The sequence below is a fragment of the Colletes gigas genome, unplaced genomic scaffold (genome assembly GCF_013123115.1).
Source record: "Colletes gigas isolate AHSC1104 unplaced genomic scaffold, ASM1312311v1 Colletes_gigas_Sc00025, whole genome shotgun sequence".
NCBI classification, from domain to species: domain Eukaryota; kingdom Metazoa; phylum Arthropoda; class Insecta; order Hymenoptera; family Colletidae; genus Colletes; species Colletes gigas.
Window position 1 is genome coordinate 2,389,851 of NW_025106654.1, and position 24,933 is coordinate 2,414,783.

The window sequence follows — 24,933 nt, forward strand, 5'->3', positions numbered from 1 at the left end:
CCTTTAAAGATCTATTTATATCCACGCGACGAGCTGTACAATTTTACCGTCATGTCCTGTTAGTGTTTCATCATTATTTGAGTCACAAAATTATTGACATAGAAAGTGATAGGAATATGAATGAAAGATTTTTTCAAGTAAATTCCTGATAATAATATTATACCGCACTTCAGTCTGCAGAACAAAATAACAGGAAATACGTATCGCAGGTTTAACGAAGGCGTCAGGAAAAATAGATGTAGATAACAGAGTGCAAAGGAAGAACGATAACGAGTGGATTGGATGTAGAGCAGAACCGAATACACGGAGAAAACGATCCGCACGATGTAGTGCAAAATAAAAAGTCGTTGTACCGGTTATTTTTTTTTTTATATATATATATATACATATATATATATAAAAAAATGATAATTTATTTGTTGTCATCTTCGATAAATTTGTATTCCAGATTCCGCTACACTTCTAAGATCGTACGAAACGTGGCAGTCGTTGAACCGACGGGATTTTTTTGTTTCTTTTTTGTTTTTGTAAGCTGTGAAAGAATGAGGGTCGAAAACAGTTATTTCCTCGTAAAAACACTCGAACGGTAAAAAAACACTTGGGAGGATCCTTAAGAATGTCGGCATTCCGCGAACATCTCGTGGATGAAAATTCTACGAAAGGGCAGCCAACATTGCACGCGTGCTTTCACTTTATGAAGAAACGGGTGACGGGAGGGCGTGAGAGGGGGGGTGGGGGAGGAGGAGACGAAGCTGTTCTTGATATGCACGCTTAAGGAAGCATTTTGGCTGCCAACCGGAGTAATTGCATACAAGGGCCCGTCAAAAGGAGCAGCATGTTACGTTGGCTCCTACAAAGTTTGCGGAGCCGATTATTTTACGAATGAAAAATATCAGGCTCGAAACAGTTACAGAACTTTGGGTTCAATAGGTTCCGATAACCTTTGTATCGGTGATAATAAATACATACTTTGTATTGTTCTAAGCGCCTCTGACAACAGATAACCCGCTGCTCATGCGAGGACAATTTTATGCTTCTTTAAGGAGGTATTCGGCTACAATTGCAGTCGAGAGCGATCGACGATTACAAAATATTAGAAACCGATTACTTTGATCAATTACAAACGTATTGACGAAAAATAGCTATCATAACGATTTGTAGCCCCTATAGAAGGTGGCGTGGAATGGTCCCGTAAACGAACAGTAGCGATTGGTAGTGCATTTCAATTAACCCTCTGAAGAATGGCGATTCTCCCCGCATGATCGAACTCATAATTCAACGTACCGAGCCACGGGGGGAAGAGAACTCGTAGCTCGTTTAGTCAATCATACGAATTACATTTTTTATTCGATTGCGTGGGCGTACGGTGTATCGACGCACGGTTATCACGTTCCTACATCGAATCGTTGCGATAATGATATTTCACAGCTGCTCTTCGCCGACCTGTTACACGCTGAAATACCGTTACGAGCTGTTTATAGTTTTTTAATCCACGAATTCATCCAGGTTATAATTACGGTATACATGCAGCGGGCGTGCAAAAAAACATCGAGCCATTTTTATACGATACCGTCTACGAACGAAATTGCGCAATGAATTTCTTAACGGGCAAGATACCCTGGTATTAACGTGTCGATATACGAGGTCAAACATGATACTCCGTAAATGTTTTTTTTATCCAAAGGAGTCACCGTTATTTAAATACAATAGCCTGCGTACGGTCTTGTTTTCCATCGAACTAAGTTCGGGCGAATTTTCGCGAAAGTTATTTTCGAAATCGCTTATTAACACGTACACCGCGTTTCGAACGATAATTAACACTATCCGTGCGACAATAGACGAGTAATTGTTTCTTTTTTCCACCTCGTCGCGATGCTATCTCGCCGCTAATTATTTTCTCAGAATGATCCGGCCTCTCGTTAATGACCTTCGAGTCACCGTGAAAGTTTTTCGCCGGTAATTACTTTCCTCCGAATGATTTTTGTTCCCAATCGCGTGAATTTTTTCTCGCGCGAAGGAATGCTAAATCTCCACGCGAAGATCGGAGTTTTCCTTTCTTTTTCGTTCATAAGAATACGAATGTCATTACGTTAACCCGCGTTTTCTCAGCGCCGAACGAAGTTGCAACGGTCAGGCGAACGAGAGCTATCTGTAATCATTATTTTTTTTTAAATTGTTACGAAAAATAGCGGCAATTGCGTACGATTTCGGTAACTTGCAGGTCTTCCAGCGCAACGAGCAACGGGAGACGACGGAATGAACGTCGAGCGGCCAACGATGGACGGCTGCGGTCAGCAGCCGCTGTTTTTGACCGGGACTTCCGGTCCTGGCGGCATCTCCAGTCCCCAACAGCAGTCCGTTCAAACAGGGGCGCCCCCGGAACCCTACGGAGGACCGTTGAGTCTGAGTATCTGCATATCCGATTCCGGTCACGAGATACTACGGCCCAAGCCACGTCGGTGAGTATCTTTCCTTTTTTTTTTTTTATTCCCCGCCTTCCCTTGCGCGTCGTGTAATCGATATCGATCTTAACGAAGATCTGATTAATGGTCGCGTTCACGGTGATCCGCTAGTCCGGATAAGGATCGATTAAAAACTTCCCCGGCTGGATTCCCCTCGCCCCTCTCGGGGCGGAATCGTTGACCCCTGTGCACGAAACTAGATATTACTGTCCGGCCGGCTGTGCCATTACGGACAGATTCTCCATTACGGGGTGTTCCGTGTAACGCGATAACGCGTCGGGTAACGATCTTATCGGCGACTATTCGTCTTTTCAGATTCCCCGTCACGTGTAATTTTCACTCGTTCGATCGCTAGCCACGGGCTGCTAATAAATATCGAGGGATATTTTGTCGGAAGTTGTTATTTGTAAAGCGACCCCCCCTCGATCCCCGTACGGTCGGTTGCAGTTTGTTCTATGAAACGACCGTGAAAATTGAACCACCCCACCCACGTTGCCAATTAGAGCATCGAAAGGTTCGGAGGATAATCGTTTCAAACTACTACTCCGAATGTATACTGCTACGAAGAACCTGTGTTGTTTGTTTATTCCTCGTCTCGAAACAATTTTACTTTGAACATTTCTAACAAACTAAACGCCAAGTCCGAGAGGTACTCTTCCCCAGGAAGCGTGGGGTGCCTGTACGTTGCCTCGCGTACGAATACGTTGCGTGTACACACCAGGGGTGAACGAACTTCGGAAATTTGTGGACCTATTACACGAACCCTTAAATTTCAGTGCCTATTTGTATGCCGAACAGATTTTTTTTTCAGAGACTCCGGCAGAGGAACGCGAGAGTGTTGTCGATGGAACTAAATGACGTTGCCACCCGAGGGTGGGAGGGGAGGGGGGCCAAAAGGGAAGTGTACCTTACGAATATATGCTCGTTCGACATCGTTAATCGAATCGGCGGTAATTACGTACATCGTAAATTTTAATGATCCTTAATCGGATCGACCGTAGACTGGCCCCCTCTTTTCTTAACGTCGATGTTTTTCAAGTCCCGCTAAACATCCTCGGAACGTACGCGTATCTCTCCACGATAACTCGCAAAGAAACTATTAAATATAAATGTCGCGCGATTCGAACGAGTTAACAACAAATACGGCGATTATAAAAATTCAAAGTTCCGTCGCTCTTGTTCGAATACTCTGTACCATCCTGAATCGAATTCAGACATTCGTTCGATTTAACGGGGAACAGAGACGAGCGCGTGCAAATTTCGACTCTCACTCTTTCTGTATTTCCTTTCATTCATCGTCTAAACCAGTGCTTCTCAAACTTCGCCTTTCCACAGAGCCCATAAAAAGCCAATAAAAGGTAACGGTTCCCGAGAGTGGGTTATTCGACTCAAAAATTAGAAATTCAATTCGATCCGCGTAAGGGTTAATTTCAAGTGCAAAACTTGTATTTCCAAAGGATCACAAAGGACCCCCGTACAGATCTTATGGAAAATGACCCCCGGTTAAATTAGCTGAACTTTTGATATGATGTAGTTCATTATGTCTTGATGAAAAGTTCCAATGGACCCAAGCTCGTAAATTGAACAGTTTCCGAAATATAGGGGATCAAATGTTAATAATAGTGCACCTTATTCTAGAGTACCACGTTTGAGCATATTTGAGTGTAAGAAGCATGGTTGTACACTGTCCATTTATTTGACCCCTTAAAACTCAATAGTAGTACTGTGGGCCCTTAAATATTACCCCTTGACCTCCTCTGACCCTGGGAAAAATTTTAATGGGAGATTCTAGAGGCCAAAATAAGACGAAGTTTCAAGAATACCAATTTGTTGATGGAGGTTTCGTTAAAAAGTTATTAACAATTAAATTCCAAAATTTCAAATCGTCCTGGAAAAATTATTTTCGGTTGCGGGAGTCAAATACAATCATTTTTGGTGAATATACATACACCCGAAATCCTATCCATTTTCTAAAAAAAAAATCGAGAAGGTGTGAAATTTTTCGACGTAGAAAAAAAATTTCAAATCGTCCTGGAAAAATTATTTTCGGTTGCGGGGGTCAATTACAATCATTTTTGGTGAATATACATACCCCCGAAATCCTGCGCATTTTCCAGAAAAAAATTCAGTACGAGCGGACCTTTAAACGTTAATAACTTTTTAACGAAGCCTTAATCGACTAATTGGTAGTCTTGATTTTCGTCTTATTTTGGCCTCTAGAATCCCCCATTAAAATTTTCCCCAGGCGTTGCCGAACATCCTGTATATGTCTTAACAATATTAGGGGAGGAACCTTAGACCTAGTGACTAACAAGCCTTGTGACTAACAGACGATGACGTATCGATGTTTGGCCTATTGGTCATCCAACACTATGTTAGGCTCAAAACTTTTCCGATGACCCCTGTATTTACGAGAAATGCAAAATCAGTCAGTCTGATAAATCTAGTACCAAATGTAGAAAACAGAAGATCCCGTGTGTTTCTCTCGCGAGTTCGCGGATAGTCAGTTTTAGAAATTAGTCCGATCGGATAGTTTTCCCTTGGTGGGAGGGACGAACGTTCCTTCTTCCGGCCGGACGAAAGATGAAATAGAAATTATTCGCGACTGGCGATGAATTTCACGCGATCGTGCGAAAGGAGAGCTGGGCTGGCGCGCTCGTTTAATTAGTTATCTGAAAGTCGGAAACAAGAGGGAACGTTATCTGGGAACCGGGTGATCGCGATAATAAAACGCGCGTGAGAAGATGCGCGAGGATGCTTAGGCATATCTGCCCTGACTATTTAGGTTAACGGCCTTTCCTCCTTTCCTTACTATTTTCTTTCACCGCGACGATTCCAACGAGCTTTTACTCGCTTCGTTAACGTCGCTAGGTCAGGGACGCGACGCTCACAGGGGAACTGATACGATAACAACCATATTCTCGACTAAAATGATTTCAATTATGGAATTTCCTTTCGTTGTCGATCGACATTCACAGAAACATTCCCTTCCATAGCTCGTAATAGTTGCAGGTTCTCTGCTCCAAATAAACCCTTCTGCTGATGAAGTCGTTCTACGCATTTGTTTATGATATATATTAATGAGATTCATTAAAAATCCTTCCTTCTTCACAGCGTTCACCGTTTGAGGCTGCAATCACGTGTCTACGAGCGGTTCCTTGCTAAGGGAGAAGATATCTTCGGATTTACCAACCCCCTCGATCTATCCGTCCAACACCTCGCTCCTATTAACACGGATTATAGAGAGTTCATTGTATTTAAGTTCGCGCTAAGATGTGAAGCTGATTGTCGAGATACATAAAAACGAGGCGCAGACAGTCTTTCCTTTCTTTCTCAACGTTTTTCCTTTCTTTCGTGATCGATAACATCTCGGTTGTTTCTCAGTTCGGTAGATCAGGAGCGTATCTCCCTCGCTCTAATTGACTCCCCTGCCTGATTTCACTTTCTCGAATTTCGCTGGCAATTGAAACCTAATTGTTCTAAACCGCGAAAACGAAATCTGATGGCGCAACAAGCATGAAAAATAGCGTCGGATTAAAATTAATTGCAATTTTATTCGTGGTTACGGATCTTTCCTTTCCTGTTCGTCTCGCGACCGTCGGACAAGTTAGCGGTCCTGTTGATCGTACTCGATAATCTGTTACATTCGACTGTAAAAATGGTTTCTGTAACGGTGTGGCTATCGGTGCCCGTTAATTCGAAACCGGGAGAGACACGTTCGTAATTGTAATACGGTGTAGATAATAACGAAGAGCCTCGAGTTCCGGAATGTCTTCTAACACGAGAATTTTGTTCACGGTTGAGTTAAGTGGCACAGTCTGCTGTTTTTTTGATCACTTTTTGTTTTTATGGAGTTACGCTTCTGCATGGTTCGTTTTTCTTTTCTCGTTTCGTTTCTTCTTTCTTTCTTGTATGCTCGTTTCGAACAGGAAGAAGTCGACGTTTTGTGACCTTGTTCTTGCATAATGCTCGACATGCAAACGAGCGTTCATTCGTCAGCGTGTGCCCCCGTAAACGATGTTCCATTTTTAACGTGTTAAAAAACACCAGACAAAATCCGTGAAATTTTGCCTTTAAACGATTGGAAACTGTTCGATCTAACGTTTCTCGTGGTATTTATTGTTGCAATCCTCGTAGTTATTTAATACTAGAACTACCAAACCAGTAAAAATTCGTAATTTCTATAAGAGAATGAATAAACACTTATTTCCATTGCATTATACATTTCTTCGCACACCTATCGTTTCAATTTCCTTGGTACAAATAAACACACTATAATTGTCGGTAATTCTAGTGTTAATACAACAATAATTATCGATATCCTAATGATATCCAGCGACATATCGATAACTTTATCGATAGCGGTACGTTCAGTCCGTGCGATTTCCTTTTTCTTCGAATGAAATTTTTCCTTTCTAACGTTGCTCGAGGATGACACAATCATGACCGCTGTTACGATTGTAATGTACGACACTCATTATAGTGCCGCCGGTAGAAGACACGGTTCGGTAATTAATTTAATATCCCGGTTGTAAGCGCTGTCGCCCTTGACACCGGAGTTTCGCCAGATGAGCACGGACAATGCGCGCCTTGAACTCTTCCTTGCAAAACCTTTCACGTTGGGGGCACGTTATGTTATAGATTAAAGACTTCCGTCGATGTCTTTTCATTCTCGGAAGGGATAGTCCGAACCAGGGAACGGGACAAACGTCCGTTTGTCCGTTAAGAATTCAGAGAAACGTATCGTTCGCCGCGGTGTCCGATAAATTTAATTAGTCCTTAAATTATATTAACCCGAACGATAAAGGGACGAATGGTTAGTTTGTTGGGAAGAGGAAGGAAATAATTCGTTGCGTTTACGGGCTCGTTAACCCTGCCGTAACCGCGACACCTTTTCGAAGATTTTTTTTTATTTCTCTGTCGATCGTAACGCTTTCAGCTCCATAATCTTAGTTAATTTCTGCGCCTAATAATTAGTATTTTTCCCGTTAGAAAGAGTAAATAGCAATAGCGTAATGCATATTTTTAATTTACGCGCGCGCAAAAAAATCAATTTGTTGAACCTGTTACACTGGAATCCCCCCGTCCCTTTTCTATAGCGGACGTTAATCGTAACGTTGCACGATCTTTAGCCTAGCTGTAGTACAGCCTGCAGAATGTAGTTCGTATAACGTGGCGGACAAAAAAAAAATGGTCGAAGACCGGTTTGTCTAGGGGAACCAAATTATCTATGACTTTCACGCGAATTTATCATACGGCGCGTTTCAATGAAAACAACGCGATTCGTGATCAATTAGTACACTCGCTGGTATCATTTGTATCGCCGGTGAATTTATCGCCCGTACGTTTTAACAGAGGGAACAGTCGTCTTTTTTTAATGGCAGCCTCAGAACGGTTCTGGCCTAGTTAATTGTCTGCCTTCCGCATTGTGCACCCTGCACCTTCGACGTTAATTACGGTTAGAAAACTCCTGAGAATCTTCCTCGCCTTTGTGAAGGTGCACCGGAAAACGGTGACACGGGTTGCTTTCTTTCGCTCTTTTCTCCCCTGTAAGAGCCGTTTCCTTCATTTTACGCTCACGACAGACTCGTTAAGAGGTGTACGTTTCTTTGCACAACGGCTCACGGCTGAATATCGCCCAGTTGTATAGTTATAAAAAACGAATGTTTCTAGCAACGCGTAGAAAAAAGAACGTTATCGATCGAGACAAACGAGTTTTAATATAAGTATGTACGTTGTTGGTAAGCGAGGCCGTGACGAGAAGGTTGCCAACCTCTGCTACAGGCCCGACGTATAAAAATGTTAACTGTTAACCGTCTCGGTGCGTGCGTTTCCCAATCCTTTGAGCGGTTCACGCCCTTAGATCGCGATAAAAGAGCCAACAGCGAGCGGTTTGCATAGAAAGGGAAGTCTCTCAGTCGAGAGGATCGAGAACGATGTCCGGTGGTGATGAAACCAGCAACGGGTACCCCTCTGTGCCTAATACGCGCCGATTTCGAACAATTGTGCAATGTAAATATATAAACTGGAAGCGATCCTACGCCCGCTAGGCAAGGATTAAATAATATCCTCGACGGTGGGGTCCGGGAATCGTCACGGAACCGCGGTCAGGGCTCCGTGACTCCAGCAGACGGCCGTAGGAAGTAGGATGGTCGCCGGAAGTCCTCCGCCGAATAAACGACCGCGGGGTGGGGTTACCAAAGGCACACATTCGTTTGCACTCTCCCGTTTCCTGGCGGTACGCGGTGAAAAGAAGGATAACAGTTTACGGAGTGGCAGCCACCACTTAACCGCGGCATGAGGGACAGGAGACCCGTAGCGTGTGATACGCGTTCGCGGATTAAAGTGGAACGCACGGAAGTTCTATCCCGACGTCCGCGCTAGCAACTCCTCGCCGCGTCCTTTTATCGTCGTCGGTGTTCGCTATGCCGTTCGCGGTTCCGAGATCGGTTCTTTTCTTCTTTCGAGTGAAGTGAAACGATAACGCCTCCCCTCCCCCTCGTCCATCGAATCGCCGCGGCTTTCGCGATTTCGGAAGAACGCGGCTGGGCGGTTCGATGCAACGCCGGGTATACCGCTTTTGGAATCAATTTTACGCGGACCGGAACGGTGAAAGTCGCGCGAACTCGCCTCCGCGAGCGCGTAATTGGTCTGGCGTGCGTTCTATCTTTGGAACTCGAGCGAATAAATTGTACATATCGCGGGCATTTTGTATATATCGCGTCGACGCTCCGCCAACGAAGTTTCTAACGCGTGGAAAAGCGATCGAGATTGTGAAAAATGTGAAATCGTTTCGGCGAAAAGCTGGCGCATCTTGTTTACGAAAACCGTCAAATACTGTTTACGCAGGGTGGGGCACTTTGAATGTATCCAGAACTCCGCCTATGAATTTGTTTAAGGCTAGTGGCACTGTGTCGCGACGATAACTCGATTGCACGCACGCGAAAATTTAATTCACGATACGCGCGTGTCGGTTTTTGCCCACTGTGCACCTTATCTGTCGGAAGACGCGCGCGGTGACATTCGCCTCTAACCGTGACTGCCGAGGGAAGAGCATTCTCACGCGATACGTCGCGTTTACTCTCGCGATAAGCGTCGCGGTGCCCGCTATCGCGATACAGGGTTACGTGCGCGTCGACGACGTACTACGCTCGGTGAAAAGAACCAACGAAAGGAAAGTGATACCGGAGAGCCATCTCCTGTTCGCCTTCGTCGGAGGAAGTGCACGGCGTTTCACCTGCCGATCCACGGATCATCCTCGAACGAACGGTTTCAGTCGTGCGGCCGAAGACGCGCCGAGATCTCGAAAATCGCGTCCCAGAACTGTAACTCATGTCCGCGCGGGAGTGAGACTAGACAAACTAGCACGTATCGAACGATATGTCACACAGTACGCATCGCGTATCACATAACAAATGAACGCCGCGTCTCACACCAGATACCCACGACACATGCTACACGCAACACGTTAGATAACTCACATAATATTGCGCGCAGGATACGAAAGTGACACGACCAAAGAAAACAGTAGGATACAGGCGTTTCTACTTATCGTTAAAGTTTTGTTAATTGCACTTGTATCGCTCGTAATGCTCGAACAAAATTCGAACGTAACGTTTGCAAGTTTCGTAACGGTAAGCACATTCTCCAGCACCGTTGAAAAATAGATCGAAGTAATAAAGAAATCCATTAAATACTCAATTACCATTCCCCGGGAGGATTAAAACCGCGCAGGCTTATCGTAACGCGAATCGATCTAAATATTTCGTTATGGTTTCTAATTCGATATACCACGAATACAAGTTTCCAAATTCGAGTGAACCTGGAGTGTGCCCGGACCGTGCAGTGAACATTTTCTAGTTCGAATAAGCATCGATCGGAGTGCGTTTAAACTATCGATCTCTGTCTGAGGAAGATCCCATCCGCCGATCCATCCGATTACCCGGAACCATCTTTCCTTGAACCATCGAGGAAAGAGTCGAACGTCGTAATCTGGTTCCCCGAAAGGCTCTGACTCCGTTTCCGGTGACCGTTGTGCAACCGTCCGCGTCGTGCCCCCTCCAGGAAAAATCGGTTGACGAAAATGTCCGTCGACGAGTGATATGCCGTCGATCGAGCGCGGCTCATGCGTCGACGAGGATTGCGTCTGCGTGCTGTGCCGTGAGCTGACGGGCTTTAGGATGTCCGCGAACCTGGAGGGCTCGCGAGCTCGCCGCGAGGGCGTGAACTTCATCCTGCGCCGCGGTTTGCCGTTGGCGACGAGGATCCAGTCGAAGGAGTGGCAGGAAACGGAGGATCCTAGGCTCGCTGGCCTCGAGGAGACGCTGGAGGACAAGGGACACGGACAGGAAACGGAAAGGACGACGACGACCGCAGCCGGGAACAGAGACGTCGCTCACAGGACTGTGATTTACTTTGGCGACACGAACCAGAGGCAGCGGGAGAACAAGTCGAGGGACAGTCCTACGCGGCTCGCGGCGAAAGACGAGTCCAGGATGTCCGAGCAGCGACGAGGGGCGGATCCTGAGGACACGAGGTCCTCGGGTAAGTCCCAGACGGAGAGACAACGGTCGACGGTCAGTCTGATGGAGAACGAGGATGCCAAGGTTACGCACGAGATCGTGGTGAACGTCAGTCCCAGCAGGGAAGACGTGCTGAGGATCGAGGAGGACGAGAGCCAGGTCGAGGATTACTGGTCCTTGCCGGGGGACAGCAGCGGGTTCAAGGCGGACTGGAGCTTCGTTCAGCAATGGCGCCTAAGGGGGTAAATCACGATCGCGTTTGTTGTTGCGTTTCACCGTGTCGATGAGAAATGAGCGTTACCGCGCTGATGGCTGCCGTGACCGGACGAGACCGGGGCTTTTCTTCGACTTTTGTATTCGAACAATACCTTTTCTCTCGTCTGTTGACCCTTTGCGCCCCGACGGAGCCGCTACGGGGACGATTTTCTCCCTCTTCAGCCTTCCACGTTCTCCGTTTCCGAATCTCTGCGTAGAGTTTCTGAATTTCTCTGTAAAAATCGATTTTTGGAGTAACGTTAGTTAATCAAGGTATTTCGATTAATTATTTAATTTCATTTAAATTTGTTCGTACAAGAAATGGTCACGAAAAAAACAGATTTGTTTTACGAATACCACGCGAACGTAAAAATCTGTTGATCTTTGTATACAGGGTGTTTGGCCACCTCTCGAAAAAATTTGAATAGGAGGTTCTATGGGTAAAAATAAAACGAAAATCAAGATCACCGATTTTTTGATTGAGGCTTCCTTCGAAACTTATTAACGTTTAAAGTTCCATACCGGCCAGAAATATTTTCGACTGAAAAAAAAAATTTCAAATCGTTCTGAAAAAATTATTTTCAATTGCGGGGGTCAATTGCAATCATTTTTGGTGAACAGACATACCCCCGAAATCTTGCGCATTTTCTAGAAAAAAATACGAGTAGGTGCAGAAATTTTTCGGCGAACTTAAAAAATTTCAAATCGTTCTGAAAAAATTATTTTCAATTGCGGGGGTCAATTGCAATCATTTTTGGTGAACAGACATACCCCCGAAATCGTACGCACTTTCGAGAAAAAAGTACGAGTAGGTGTAGTAATTTTTCGGCGAAATTAAAAAATTTCAAATCGTTCGGAAAAAATTATTTTTGGTTACAGGGGTCAATTGCAATTAATTTTGGTAAATAGACATACCTCCGAAATCCTACGCACTTGTGAGAAAAAAATTCGTGTAGGTGGACAAATTTAATTAATAATTTTGTTAATAACTTTTTAACGAGGCCTCAATCAACAAATTGGTATTCTTGATTTTCGTCTTATTTTGGTCTGTAGAATCGCTCGTTAAAATTTTTTTTCCGGTGGTGGCCGTACACCCTGTATAAGACTCGATGACGAGTGAGTAGCCTCATGATCGTGAAACTTGACATCAAGAACTTGTAACGAATTAGACTCGTCATTGTAAGGTAACGGGTTAAAAGACTCTATAGATCACTGTCAAATCGTATAACTGAGACAACATAGAACGAAGCAGGAATTTTCTCATTATTAAGCGTAAGCTATTGGAATATTCCTAGCCCCAGTTGGAACCTCTTGTGAAGAGTCTGCGTGTAACGTAGAGGAAACCGGGCCCCTGCAATTAATTACAAGTTGGGGCCCCGTCAGCGAGCGTGGATTTTCGGAACGCGATACTTTCCACGGATCCGAATTTATTTCCCTCCCGTCGATCGTTTCGTTTCCAGAAAGAATTCGAAACCCGCGAACGGGTCCACTGGGCCCAAATCCGTTTGAGAACAAAAGAAGACTGCGATCAAGATCCACGGCACCACACGTGGATCACGATCGCGTATCCCGCCTCTCGTTGCATTATCGTTCACGTGAATCTCATTTACGTTTCGTACGCCTACTGTTAATTTGCACTCTGGAAACGCGTTCGCGTGCAATCCGACGTGTTATGTAACCATAACCCGTACTTAACCCCCTCGGGCCGGGCTGCATATTCCACAACAGGCAATAGATCTTATTAATAATCGACAATATTTCTCCCCGTCCACGGCCATACGGATTTATGTGACCTCAAAATCTCCACGAATGTGATTCTTTCATTAATAGTATCTAACGGGTTGAGCAATGATACGGTAAAGGGATTTTTCAGAACAGTGGAGAACACAGAACCGTACACGATACAATAGAAATCGAGTTTCCAAGGAAAGGTATGTATGATTAATGAGGGCCGAGTTTCTGAATTAATTTCTCGAGAATGCATACAACGTTCCTGCAAGTGAATGTTTCATTGAAATTGAAAGGGCGATCGCTCGAACGGGAATAGAATTTTTTCCTGAAATATTAATGTTTTAATTAGACCTCTATGAACACTATAGATATAAGTGTTACAATTTAAAGTAATCATTCTATCGTAAACAATTAAAATGTCACTTCTACATAAATCCTCCACTCTTACCCCTTTCAATCAGTTTAGATTCGAGTCGTTTTTCGATTATACAGGGTGTCCCAGCATCAGTGGTACAACCAAGAAGGGGGTTATTCTGTATAAAAAAAACAAATCAAAATTGAAGAATAAAATTTGTTCATTTGAGGCTTTGTTGTTGAAAAAATTGATCTTGAATATTCACCGAGCAAGTGTACATTTTCCTATGTCGGATAGATCTCAATACAGACTTTTATTGTGTTTTCTGCACTTCTATACACTCGTGTTGATAAAACCTCCTGAGCATGTATCACAATTTTATTTGCTGTCCTATTGTTAGTATGTTGTTATCTTTGGTTTTGACTAATCATGCTCTCCAGATTTGTTACTTCTTGATTTTTATCTATGGTGTCATGTTAAAACAAAAGTGTGTAAGAGGAATATTTTAAGCCTCCCTCAATTAAAAGTGAGAATCATTTGGTATTTGAATAATTAAAGACAGAATACATTAGAATGTATGTTCATACAAATATAATTCAGAAAGTACAATGAGCGATTTCCAACAATTATTGTGTTAATTAAGTTAGTTTAATAAATTAATTACATGCCTTATTTTCATTTAAATCCTACAAATATTCATACTTGATTTTCTTGACATCGAAACCTCAAACGAAAAAATTTTATTTTTTATTTTCGATTTGTTTTTTCATGTACACCTCCTTCCCGCTTGTACTACCGATGCTGAGACACCCTGTATAGAACAGCTTATCATTATCATTTCGAACACGCGGTATCACAACATCGACACTTAACACTCTCGTCGAGACATCGACCTGAAATGTATCACGATGAAAAGATGCGATAGATTGTGATTGCAGAATCAGTGGTTCTTTTTTTTTAAACAACTCTTCGGAACTTTTAAATCCAAAATATACGCACGAATTAAAAGAACTAAAATGTTCGTTGCTCAACGATGATCGCAAGTCCTCGCGTAACTTTCCTCCAGACGCCGTTCTAACGGAATACGGAGTCTTGGGAACGAATTTCTTATTATGTGCTCGCTTTCTCGAGGCACGATCAAAAAAAAAAAATAAAAGGAATCGAAAGCTAGTCGGTGGAATTATTTGGCGAGCAATTAACGCGAAGCCTATCCGACGGGATATCAAGTATCGTTCGCCCAACATTTCGGTCGACGAACCCGAGTTCTCTCTTCGCAAAAGACGTAACATTTCGCGCGCATAAATGGTGTTGCGAGGTCGGGAATGGCATCAGCATAAATCACCGGTTTTAAAACAGAAAAGAACGACGCCGTTATTAAGGCTTTATAATTGTTTGTGTCGTTTTGCACCACATATTCGTGCGAACGGGCCTTTTATTCGCTGGATGTATCAAAGTCTGAACATAGAAACGGGCTAAACGTGGAAGTGCAATTGAGAGTACTACTTCCCATGCTGCACTTACCTAACATCACCCACTTAATTTCTGAGAACCAGAATCATGCATCTCATTAAATACGAATTCGACCAAAAATGGTAGGAATTTTTTTTTTCAGTGGAAATTATTAAACTTGCTATATGTACATACAGTGGCGTGCAGAAGTTCCCGGCCAGATGGTTTTTGCAATTTTTCTTCCAAAAGAAAAGCGTTAAGAAATTTTTATTACTATCATATATAAGGGCATATTACGCGAAAGGATACTACAAAACAAATCGGCGCTATTTATTTTTCTTAGGTGTTTGTTTGCAGAATAAGTAAATTAACGTGTTCAAAAGTTCACCGCCAGTTTCGATTTATGTACAGACTACAGTAAGTGGTTACATTCAAATAATATTGTGTAGTATTATTACATCGGTTGACAATCAGTCGCTGAAACGTAAACATGGTTCGAACACATCTGTCGAAGTACGTAAAATTACTAAAATTGTGATAGAGTTGTCATTAAAAGGAAAGTCGTCTCGCGAAATTGCTGCAACATTGTCTATCGGGAAAAGTACAGCGAACGATATAATCAACAGATATCCTGCAGGGAATGGCGTAAAAGATCGACCGCGAAGTGGAAGGCCCCGAAAGACCACCAAAAGAATTGATAGGATCATAAAACGTAAATCAGTTGCGGACTCAAAGAAGACAGCTAGCGATATTGCAGCAGAACTACAAGAGGAAAATGTTGCTAATATTAGTCGATGTACGGTATCCAGGCGACTACATGATGTAGGACTATTTGGCAGAGTTAGTGTTAAAAAAAACCACTAATCAATAAGAAAAATAAAGTAGCCCGATCAAAGTTTGCTGAAAAGTATTGTAACTGGACTGTTGAAAATTGGAAAGCTGTTCTTTTTTCGGATGAATCTAAATTTAATCTATGCGGCAGCGATGGAAGACAATATGTACGACGTCCAGTTGGCACAAGAAATGATTCCAGGTACCAAACACCAACTGTTAAACATGGCGGAGGAAACATTATAGTATGGGGAGCTTTCTCTGTTCAAGGACTTGGTCCTCTTACAAAAATTGAGGGTATTATGAACGGTGTCATGTATAGACAGATTTTAGAAACTCATATGCTACCATATACTGAAAGAAAAATGCCTGAAAATTGGATCTTTCAGCGTGATAACGACCCCAAACATGCATCTGAAATCGTAAAAGTTGTCTACAAATAAAGTACAAGTTTTAGACTGGCTTTCTCAATCTGCCGACTTAAATCCAATTGAGCATCTTTGGGGAGAGATGAAACGTCGAATGAAAAATCATAGAAGTTCTAATAAGAAACAATTTTTTCAAAATTTAATAGAAGAGTGGAACAAAATAGCACACGACTACATTACTCGGTTAATTGAATCCATGCCTCGTCGCTGTGCTGCTGTTATTGCTGCAAAAGGTATGGCTACGAAATATTAGTCATAATATGTTAAATAATGTATCGCTAAATTGTTTTTTTTATTAAACACACTGGCCGGGAACTTTTGAACGCGTTAATTTACTTATTCTGCAAATAAACACATAAGAAAAATAAATAGCGCCGATTTGTTTTGTAGTACTCTTTCACGTAATATGCCCTTATATATGATAGTAATAAAAATTTCTCAACGCTTTTGTTTTGAAAGAACTTTTGCACGCCACTGTATATCATCCTCCTCGATGCCATGCAACTTTAGTCCGAAACATTTTTCTCTGTAACAAATAATACACGCAAGTTATTTAAGTTCTAATCGTGTAATGTGGAATGTTGGTTCTCTTTTGCAGGCCCGGAGGCGGCAACGGACGAGATCTGTATTGTCCTCCGTACTCGAAGGACTTTGCGGAGAGTTCGCCTAAAAACGGTGTTCACAATATGGTTCACATGGTGGCGGAAAGAGACACGGACAGCGTGGCTCCGACGCCAACGCCTCAGCATCCTCATCACTCTCAGCATCATCACCTCAGTTTGCACGAGATTCGCGCGCTTCAGGTATCCGATGTATCCTGTAACTCAGAACTATAATACATTCTCTGATTACGATCGTTAATTAAATTACGTTTTGTCCGCCTGGTTGCCACGTTAAGAGGAGAAGGTAGGAACGTGGGATTTCCCATTGCGGTGTAAAACCCTGGGTGTAATGCGTCGATGACTTTTCCAGAGGCGACCAGAATGCACGGGTAACAGCTCGTCGGATGAGAATCGTTCGTCCGGACACGCGAGCATGTCGGACACAGGCGGCCACACGAGTAGCAGTTCACCGCCGCATCGTCACCACAGGTCGCACAGCCCTCAGCAGCTGAATTCTGTGCCCGAGGACGATCGCCTATCGGCCTCCGTTACCCAGAGAAATGGCAGGAGTAGATCTGGACAGAACCGCAACAGACACAGGGCCACACCCGCCAAGGTGTCCCCCTCGAACACGCATTTTTAACTCCGCTTTTACTAATCGAGAATATCCGCGATCTCGATACGTTAGAAAACTAATAAATTCACATTATATTTAAAATAAAACTTATTCAAATAAAGTCGAATTTTCCCTGAGGTCCTGATCGAACGAAGGTCGACGCGTCCGTTAATAATCGTTAGCCACGTTTTAATGCAAACCATTCGTCGTAGTTGCAGGTGCCGTGGTCGGGATCCGGTTTAGAAGACATCAAACTGGCGATCCAACAGCTCACGATGCGTTCCCATAAGTCATCGTCCACTTACTCCTCCTTGAGCGGCTCCGAGAGCTCGGAGCCTGCTGTAAGGAGACTGATGCGGCATTCCAGCTTGGAAACCATCAACACCAACGTGACCAGCGCGGACGAATTCGTCTGGGTGGACTCCCACAATAGACTGGTGGAGCTGCAGCAACTGCCATGGACGCACCACGACGTTCTTCGCGTGTTGCAGAACGGTCGTACGAGGGAGCACATGGAACAAGTCTCTATGGAGACTATACCGCGGCTCTCTTATCTATTGCAGAGGGCCTTGGTCAGGATCGGTCGTGAAACCCAGAGACTGGCCAAGCCTGTTGGTCTGTGCAGCAAGCACGAGGTTTACAGCGCGTTTAAAATCGTGCTCTGTCCAGCCTTGGCCGATTCTTGCACCAAGGTACGTGGATGATACAGGGTACAAGTTCTGTTCATACAAAATCTATTTAAAACGAAAAAAAACTTGCAGGACTCTTGTATCGTGAATAATCACGAACCAAAATAATTTTTGCACTTTTTTTTACGTTTTTTTAAAAAAAAACCGGTCGTGATAAGATAAAATGCAAATATAATGCAAATTGCCTGTACAGTTGCTGCTAAATTAACTCTGTGCAAAAATGTAAGTTGTAGAATTAGCGTGAAACGTTGTCGGTCAGGTTCTTGGCAAATTCATTAATGAAGCAGATGAAAATAAGCAATAACGTTAAGATGACCACATGGAACTCTCGAAAGAAAGTAGATCCTGTTCACCTCATTCTGGCAGCCGTGGATTCGATCTTTTAATACCTATCTCTATATTGCTTGTAGAACCGGTGCTTATACCCATAAAATTACTTCTTTTTTCAGGCCTGCTTACGTGCCGCCGCAATGTTCGCCGTATCCGGTGACCAACTGAAGCAATCAAAGGCATCTCGATCGGGACTGCAATTACCAGTTGGACGATTTCTTCGTTGGATGTCCGATGTGCGATTAGGAAGAATGATACACGAGTACGCGGCCATATATTTGACCGCGGGAATTGAAAATCTTCTGGAAGAAATACTGTTACAATGCGTACCGACCGATACGCACACAACCCTAACGGCAACTATGTTGGAGCATGCCATAGCAAACAGTGGAGATTTATGGGGACTCTTACAGCCATATGCACACCTTAATGCTGGCCGAACAGCGTCAGGTATAACTATAAGAATTACTCAACGATACATACATTCGTTACGTTACAGTAACTCCTTATGATTTTTTACGAAAAGAATTTTTTCGACGTATATAGAATGTTCCATGATATATGATCAGTATTGCGAACAACAAATTGAAAATACTTTTAGGTGCCCTCGCAATGCCACGTTGGGCCAGCGTAAGTTCCTTAAACTCGTCGTCGTCGTCCCGTAGTGGAAGGGACGCAGCAGGATCTGCGTTGGAACCATCGTTGCTGACTACATGCGTGGGATCTATGTCGGAACTCTTAGATCTAATCTCGAAAGTAGCCCAAGCGGGACGTTCGCCCATACCTCTGACCGCCAAGGCGTTGAACGCCTTGTTTTATTATATGAGGTGTTCACAGGTTTGATCATTTGCTCACTTTTGTCGGTAATCGTTTACCTTTAACCGGCCACTTTTACCCAACTGTAGCCGTTGCTGTATTCTTTAACCGTTTAAATCGGAGAATAATCTTTGTAAACAATTACCATCCTACTTTCACGACCACCTCGTTACAGTTGATCTCGTCACAATCTAACGTAATAATATTTCCACAGTTGGAGCACGGCGAACGTGGTTCCGGGATACAGGAACTCGCATACGAGCGAGCGTACGTTGTTCTTCCGCCGTTGGTGGAATGGCTGCGTGTCGCGACTGCTCATGCGGAACACAGGCACGGACTCGTTGTAGATCAAGATGATATTAATCAAGCCGCTAGATTGTTGTTGCCCGGCGTAGACTGTCCCATTAGACCGATATGGTAATACACGACCTTCTTAAATATTAGTTAAGTCTGGCTGGGTCTGCGTTTTCTCTTACCATTCTCGTACGACGCGCTACATTTACAAAAATGATGTTTCCCTCGCAGCTTCGAGGAAGTTGCCGTGTGCTCGAAACGCATAGACGATTCCGAGTACGTACGTCTGCTCACGATGGACATGGCCTTCAAAATGCTGATCGGTGGACGCGCGGACTTGATCGCTCAAGCTATGCCCCTATTACCATCCACGAAGATCAATACGGTGAACGACAATGGTTTTACGGCGCTGATGATAGCTTGCATAAACGGTGATGAAACGGCGGTGTTGGCCCTTCTGGATTCTGGCGCTGATTTGAACATTGAAAGTCCAGCACCACCGACCGGTCAATCAGCGAACACGCCATCCAAGGTTCCTCTAGCACCACCGGGTGTGTCCAGTGCCAGAAGTTCAACCAATCAATCCGCTATTATGTCCCCGGGAAAGAACGTGCAAACGTCGAATTCGTCTTCTGGCTCGCCAGGCGCATCGAGTAACGCTTCCAGCAACGCGTGTTACAATCAGAGTGGATTCAACGCCGAGACTCAGCATTGGACCGCTTTAACTTACACGGCCCTGTTGGGGCACTGTAACATCGCCAGAATATTGTTAGAAAGAGGGGCCGCGGTCGAAGGTGGTGCCAAGCTCAGCGAAGACAAATGTACGGTCACGCCTTTGCAAGCAGCAACAGCGTCTGGCAACAACGAAATGGTGGCACTGTTGCTGGCTCACGGAGCTCAACCGTTTCTATCGACTTTGATAAAAGACTCTTTTTCCTATTCCGGATCCGCTCAACGCGGCTGTTACAGGCAAGTAGTATACATTTATACGAGATTCGTCCTGAAAGTAATACAATAATACACCCGTGACTCAATGAAGAGGTCGATATCGCTATTGCTTATTGCAACTTGGACAAAGATACTTGTAAGTAATTCGCCTGTTTCGCACACAGTGCAATATCTGTAGCGACAGCTCATGGACAAAGAAGTTGCCTTCACCAATTACTGTCACACCCGCTGAACTTTTCTGCGAAACGAGGGGAAAAAGAAGTATTATCGTTGGAAGAGATCCTCGCGGAAGGAAGTGCGGGTACTAGTCCGCAGCAACAAACCGTAGATGGAAGAGGAAATCGAAGAGAAGGTAAAGAGCCAGTTTTTAACAAGGTGCAAACAAAAGCTTTGCAAGAAGCTATGTACCACAGCGCCGAAAGTAACCATTTAGGTAAGATAAATAGATATTTGTAACATTTTTTAAAACACAAAATATTTCAAATATAGAATTTTATTGGCATGTGAATTTGTTTCACAGACATCACAATGGAACTCCGTGGATTGAAAGTAGGCTGGACGTTACATTGCTGGATGCACAGTCTGGCAACGGCTCACGAAATGAGACTAGACTCGGTGATAGATCAGTTACTTCAAGATTTCCTTCAAGTATGTCCAGAAGACTATTCGACGCAATTTGTACAAGAATGTCTTCCTTTATTGTTCAATATCTTTAGGTATAGCAAGGTAGGCTATGTTATCAAATCGATAATTATTCGTTTACAGGTCTTACACCCCAAATTTAACTTTCCGCAAATCAAGTATTTCTAAAATAAGATCACGTACTTTAAAATAAAAGGATGAATTTGACTTGAAAAAAGTTTAATTTGGAGTACAAAACCTGTGTACGTGAATCGTTGAAAGCATTAATTCGATTACTCTTGATTACTCTCGTTTTTTGAACAGAAGGAGGGCACAACGCTTCTGCTTGCTGATATTTTCTGTACGTGTTTCGGATGGGAACCGATTAAACCCATCAGAGACACTACGTTATCGAGCGGATCGAGAATAGATCCGAAATTTGTAAATAATCCGGAGTTGAGCGATGTACAATTTAGAGTAGAGGGCAGAGTGTTTTACGGCCATAAGATTGTGTTGGTCACATCATCTCCAAGATTTAGGAATATGTTAAGTTCGAAATTGTGCGAGGGAAACCCACCTATTGTACAGATTAATGATATCAGATACCACATTTTCCAGGTATATAATATTTAAAATACTGCTGTGTCTCGCGCGACCGTCTAAAACGGTCATACGAAAAAATGCCAATGCAAAATGTTTCTCCCTCGTAAAAATCAAGTTTCATTTCGATCTTCAGATGGTTATGGAATTTTTGTATCATGGTGGATGCGCCACGTTGGAAGTAAATCAAAGTGATGTCTTGGAATTAATGGCTGCAGCAAACTTTTTCCAGTTAGATGGTTTACTTAGGTATTGCGAAGCACAGTGTTCCTCGATGGTTGATCTCGACAACATTGTTTCCATGTACATTCACGCGAAGGTATTACGAAACATACGCTTTTCCAACGAGGAAGTCAGTATTATCGAATTATCGCGGAAAATAACATTTGAAACCTTACCATACTTTTCAGGTTTATAACGCAACACAGCTTTTGGAGTACTGTCAAGGATTTTTGCTGCAAAATATGGTCGCTTTACTGACTTATGACGACTCGGTAAAACGTCTATTGTTCGCGAAAAAGTTGCCGAATCATGATGTTCTTGCAGGTCTCCTCCTGACTTTACAAGCAAGAATAAAAGCTAGACGATCTCAACAACAAAATAAAATGAAAACTTAGGTATACAATAGGAATCGTACTCTATGTAAGGGTATTCTCACTACAGATTTTGCATTCCAAATTCAACGTTTTGCAAATCAAATTGCCTGGTCAAATTACCATCATTTTCATACTAAAACCTGATTTGTCAAAGGGTGACTTTGATTTCCAAGAAGTTGAATTTGGAGTGCAAAACCTGTATCATTTCATTTTTTGCTTTCATTGAGTGTAATTGTCAATATATTTACGTACATTTAAGTGACGTTATTTACGAAGAAAGATACGTAAATCAATGAAGACTGAATATTCGATGATTTATCTTTAATTTTTTCTGTTGTTCTATCAGATATAGATATTTAAATATCGATTTCGTATACTTCGCGTAAAATTATTCCAAGTTTATTATTGTTGATATAATTATTCGTGGTTTTAATAGGACTTAAAAATTATGCTTTTACATATACGAAATACTCATTTGTTTTACTTATGTTGTATAGTACTCTTTTCTCTTTTACTTATTTCCATTATAAGGTATAGTACATAAATGTACATTATACAATGGTTAAACTATACAAGTTCATATATTATTGTTGTAAATGAATCTTCTGCATATATGATAATTAAGAAATTTAATCTTCAAAAATGAATGTTCGCCACAGATTTTTAAGTAATTGTGTAAATACAAAATTTATACTAGTTATCATAAAATACGTGGCATGATATGCACTATATGGATTAAACTTCTTGCAATAGGAAACTATTAATATATACGAACAAGTGGACATACATTGTATATAATACAGGCCAAACAGTTTATCCACAATGCAAAGAAGACAATACAAAATATTAAAGTGTTCTCGTGTATTGATAATACAATATACTTTGTACATCGCGATTGCAATAAATTATAAATATTGTAATAATAAAAACATTAAACGATTATTATTTTACTTTTCGAAGCTTAATAAAACCGATTATATTTTTATCACTCTTCTTCTTGCATAAAGTTGCTAGACTTTCAGTACTTTTATTACAATAATAGTTTACTAACGATGACTCGTTATAAACGTAAAACGTAAAGATAATAATTCATGCAAAGTGAAACGTTAGATTATGTGTACACCATTCTATGATTGCCAAATCTTTATAAGCACATTGCTCTTTTATTTCTTTGATTCAAATTAATTGAACTTATGTTTCGTAATTAAATTTTATAAACAACGCAACGCATTACAAAAAGAAAAAAGAAGAAAACATAATTCATAATGCTTAATACTACTTCGTGGCGTACAGTCCGTTATTATTACAACAAAACTGTCGCCATTGATATTCACAGTATGTTAACGACGTAATAATGTTAGTACTACAATATGGTTTATTTAGAATGTCAATGGTTAGTTGTATATACAATATTCAAGTTATAACCTTAATGATAATGTAATCATTGAACTTTTTAGATTTTGGAATGCCTAATAATCATTATAAGATTCAAATCGATCTTCAGAAAACGGCTGTCTCAATCTCACAATTATCTGTGGGTGTAGTTTTTATTATTAACGTTGCAAGCATCAGCAAATATATAGGCAATTCATAATAAACGATATAATTCATAGCAAGTATGATTATAGAGATCATACTTATATTCAGATGATTCAATTATGCTTTAGAAATCAAGGTTTCGTTTTTTTCGTTTTATATACGTATTTTAATGAACGTTACATAAAACTAATAGGAATTGCAATTATATATAATCTGCAGCAAAAATGTAAATTTGAAGACAATTTCGTTAAAAAGTTATCGTAAGCATCTTCCGTATTCCATTAACGTAAATAATAAAATTCATATTCTCAGTGGCTGTGTTTGCATGGAGACAAGAAAGTGAAGCTTTAAACGAATAAAAAATGTAAATTATTCTATTGTTCGTAAATATTACATATCTCTCGTTAAAAATTCAATATGAAAGAGTAAAAACGCTTCATTTTATATGATTATCGGTAAAAGTAAAAAAATCGTGTGATAACCTCAAGTATTAGTATTAATTTATACACGTATTTAAATATTTCTGAAGTAGACAACAATGAACAACAATACTTATGTATGATCGCAAACTTGTTTACAAATCATACAAATTTACAAAGAAAATTAAATAGAAATTAACATAGTACGTAATAATATGCAATACTGCTATTACAAGCAACGCGTGTAACGATTAACGCTCTTCAGCCATTTTCCTCGTTAACTGGTACAAACCGAAGTTTTCATTTTAAAACAACAGCATGCAAAAAACTTTAAAATACTGAAAAAATTACCGAATTGACGTGACATACAATCATCGATCTACCGTTTATACACGTTACACTTATTTATTTGATACAGATTGAAGAAAACTTGTGCAATAGAAAATTAGTATTATGTGTGAGCAAGTAGAAAACAAGTACAAAAAACGTAACAAATATGTATAATATTTAATTATAGAAATTAAATCAAAATACCGTCCGTTCGACATGTTTTGCCAATATAATACTACTTAATTAACGTCGATTAATTTAGTGCCACATTATTTAGTCTGTATATTCCTGAGATATACTAATATTCGAAAAAATTAATTCGTGCATTCATTTGTATTTCCTTAAATGAATGCAATTAAATATTACACGAAAACTATTAAACAAATTTAATCTCCCAAGATAAACAATTTAATAAGTTTACTCTTCAAAATTAATAACTGTAAATCACTATTTTATAAATTATAAACATCGTAGGTTATAGTGTAGCTGATCGCTAAAAA

At 41.6% G+C, this 24,933-nt stretch overlaps 1 protein-coding gene across 1 annotated transcript; it reads left to right on the forward strand.

Annotated features, from left to right (window-relative positions):
- Positions 1–10,564: 10,564 nt before the first annotated feature.
- LOC122401561 (ankyrin repeat and BTB/POZ domain-containing protein 2) lies at positions 10,565–24,909 on the forward strand. The gene is made up of 14 exons (XM_043403763.1): positions 10,565–11,226; positions 16,632–16,836; positions 17,006–17,251; positions 17,464–17,943; positions 18,390–18,720; positions 18,872–19,107; positions 19,301–19,503; positions 19,612–20,349; positions 20,493–20,761; positions 20,849–21,054; positions 21,274–21,567; positions 21,686–21,868; positions 21,960–22,166; positions 22,899–24,909. The coding sequence occupies exons 1-13, from the start codon at positions 10,565–10,567 to the stop codon at positions 22,164–22,166; spliced, it is 4,260 nt and encodes a 1,419-aa protein (XP_043259698.1). The 3' UTR covers positions 22,899–24,909.
- The last annotated feature ends 24 nt before the right edge of the window (positions 24,910–24,933 follow it).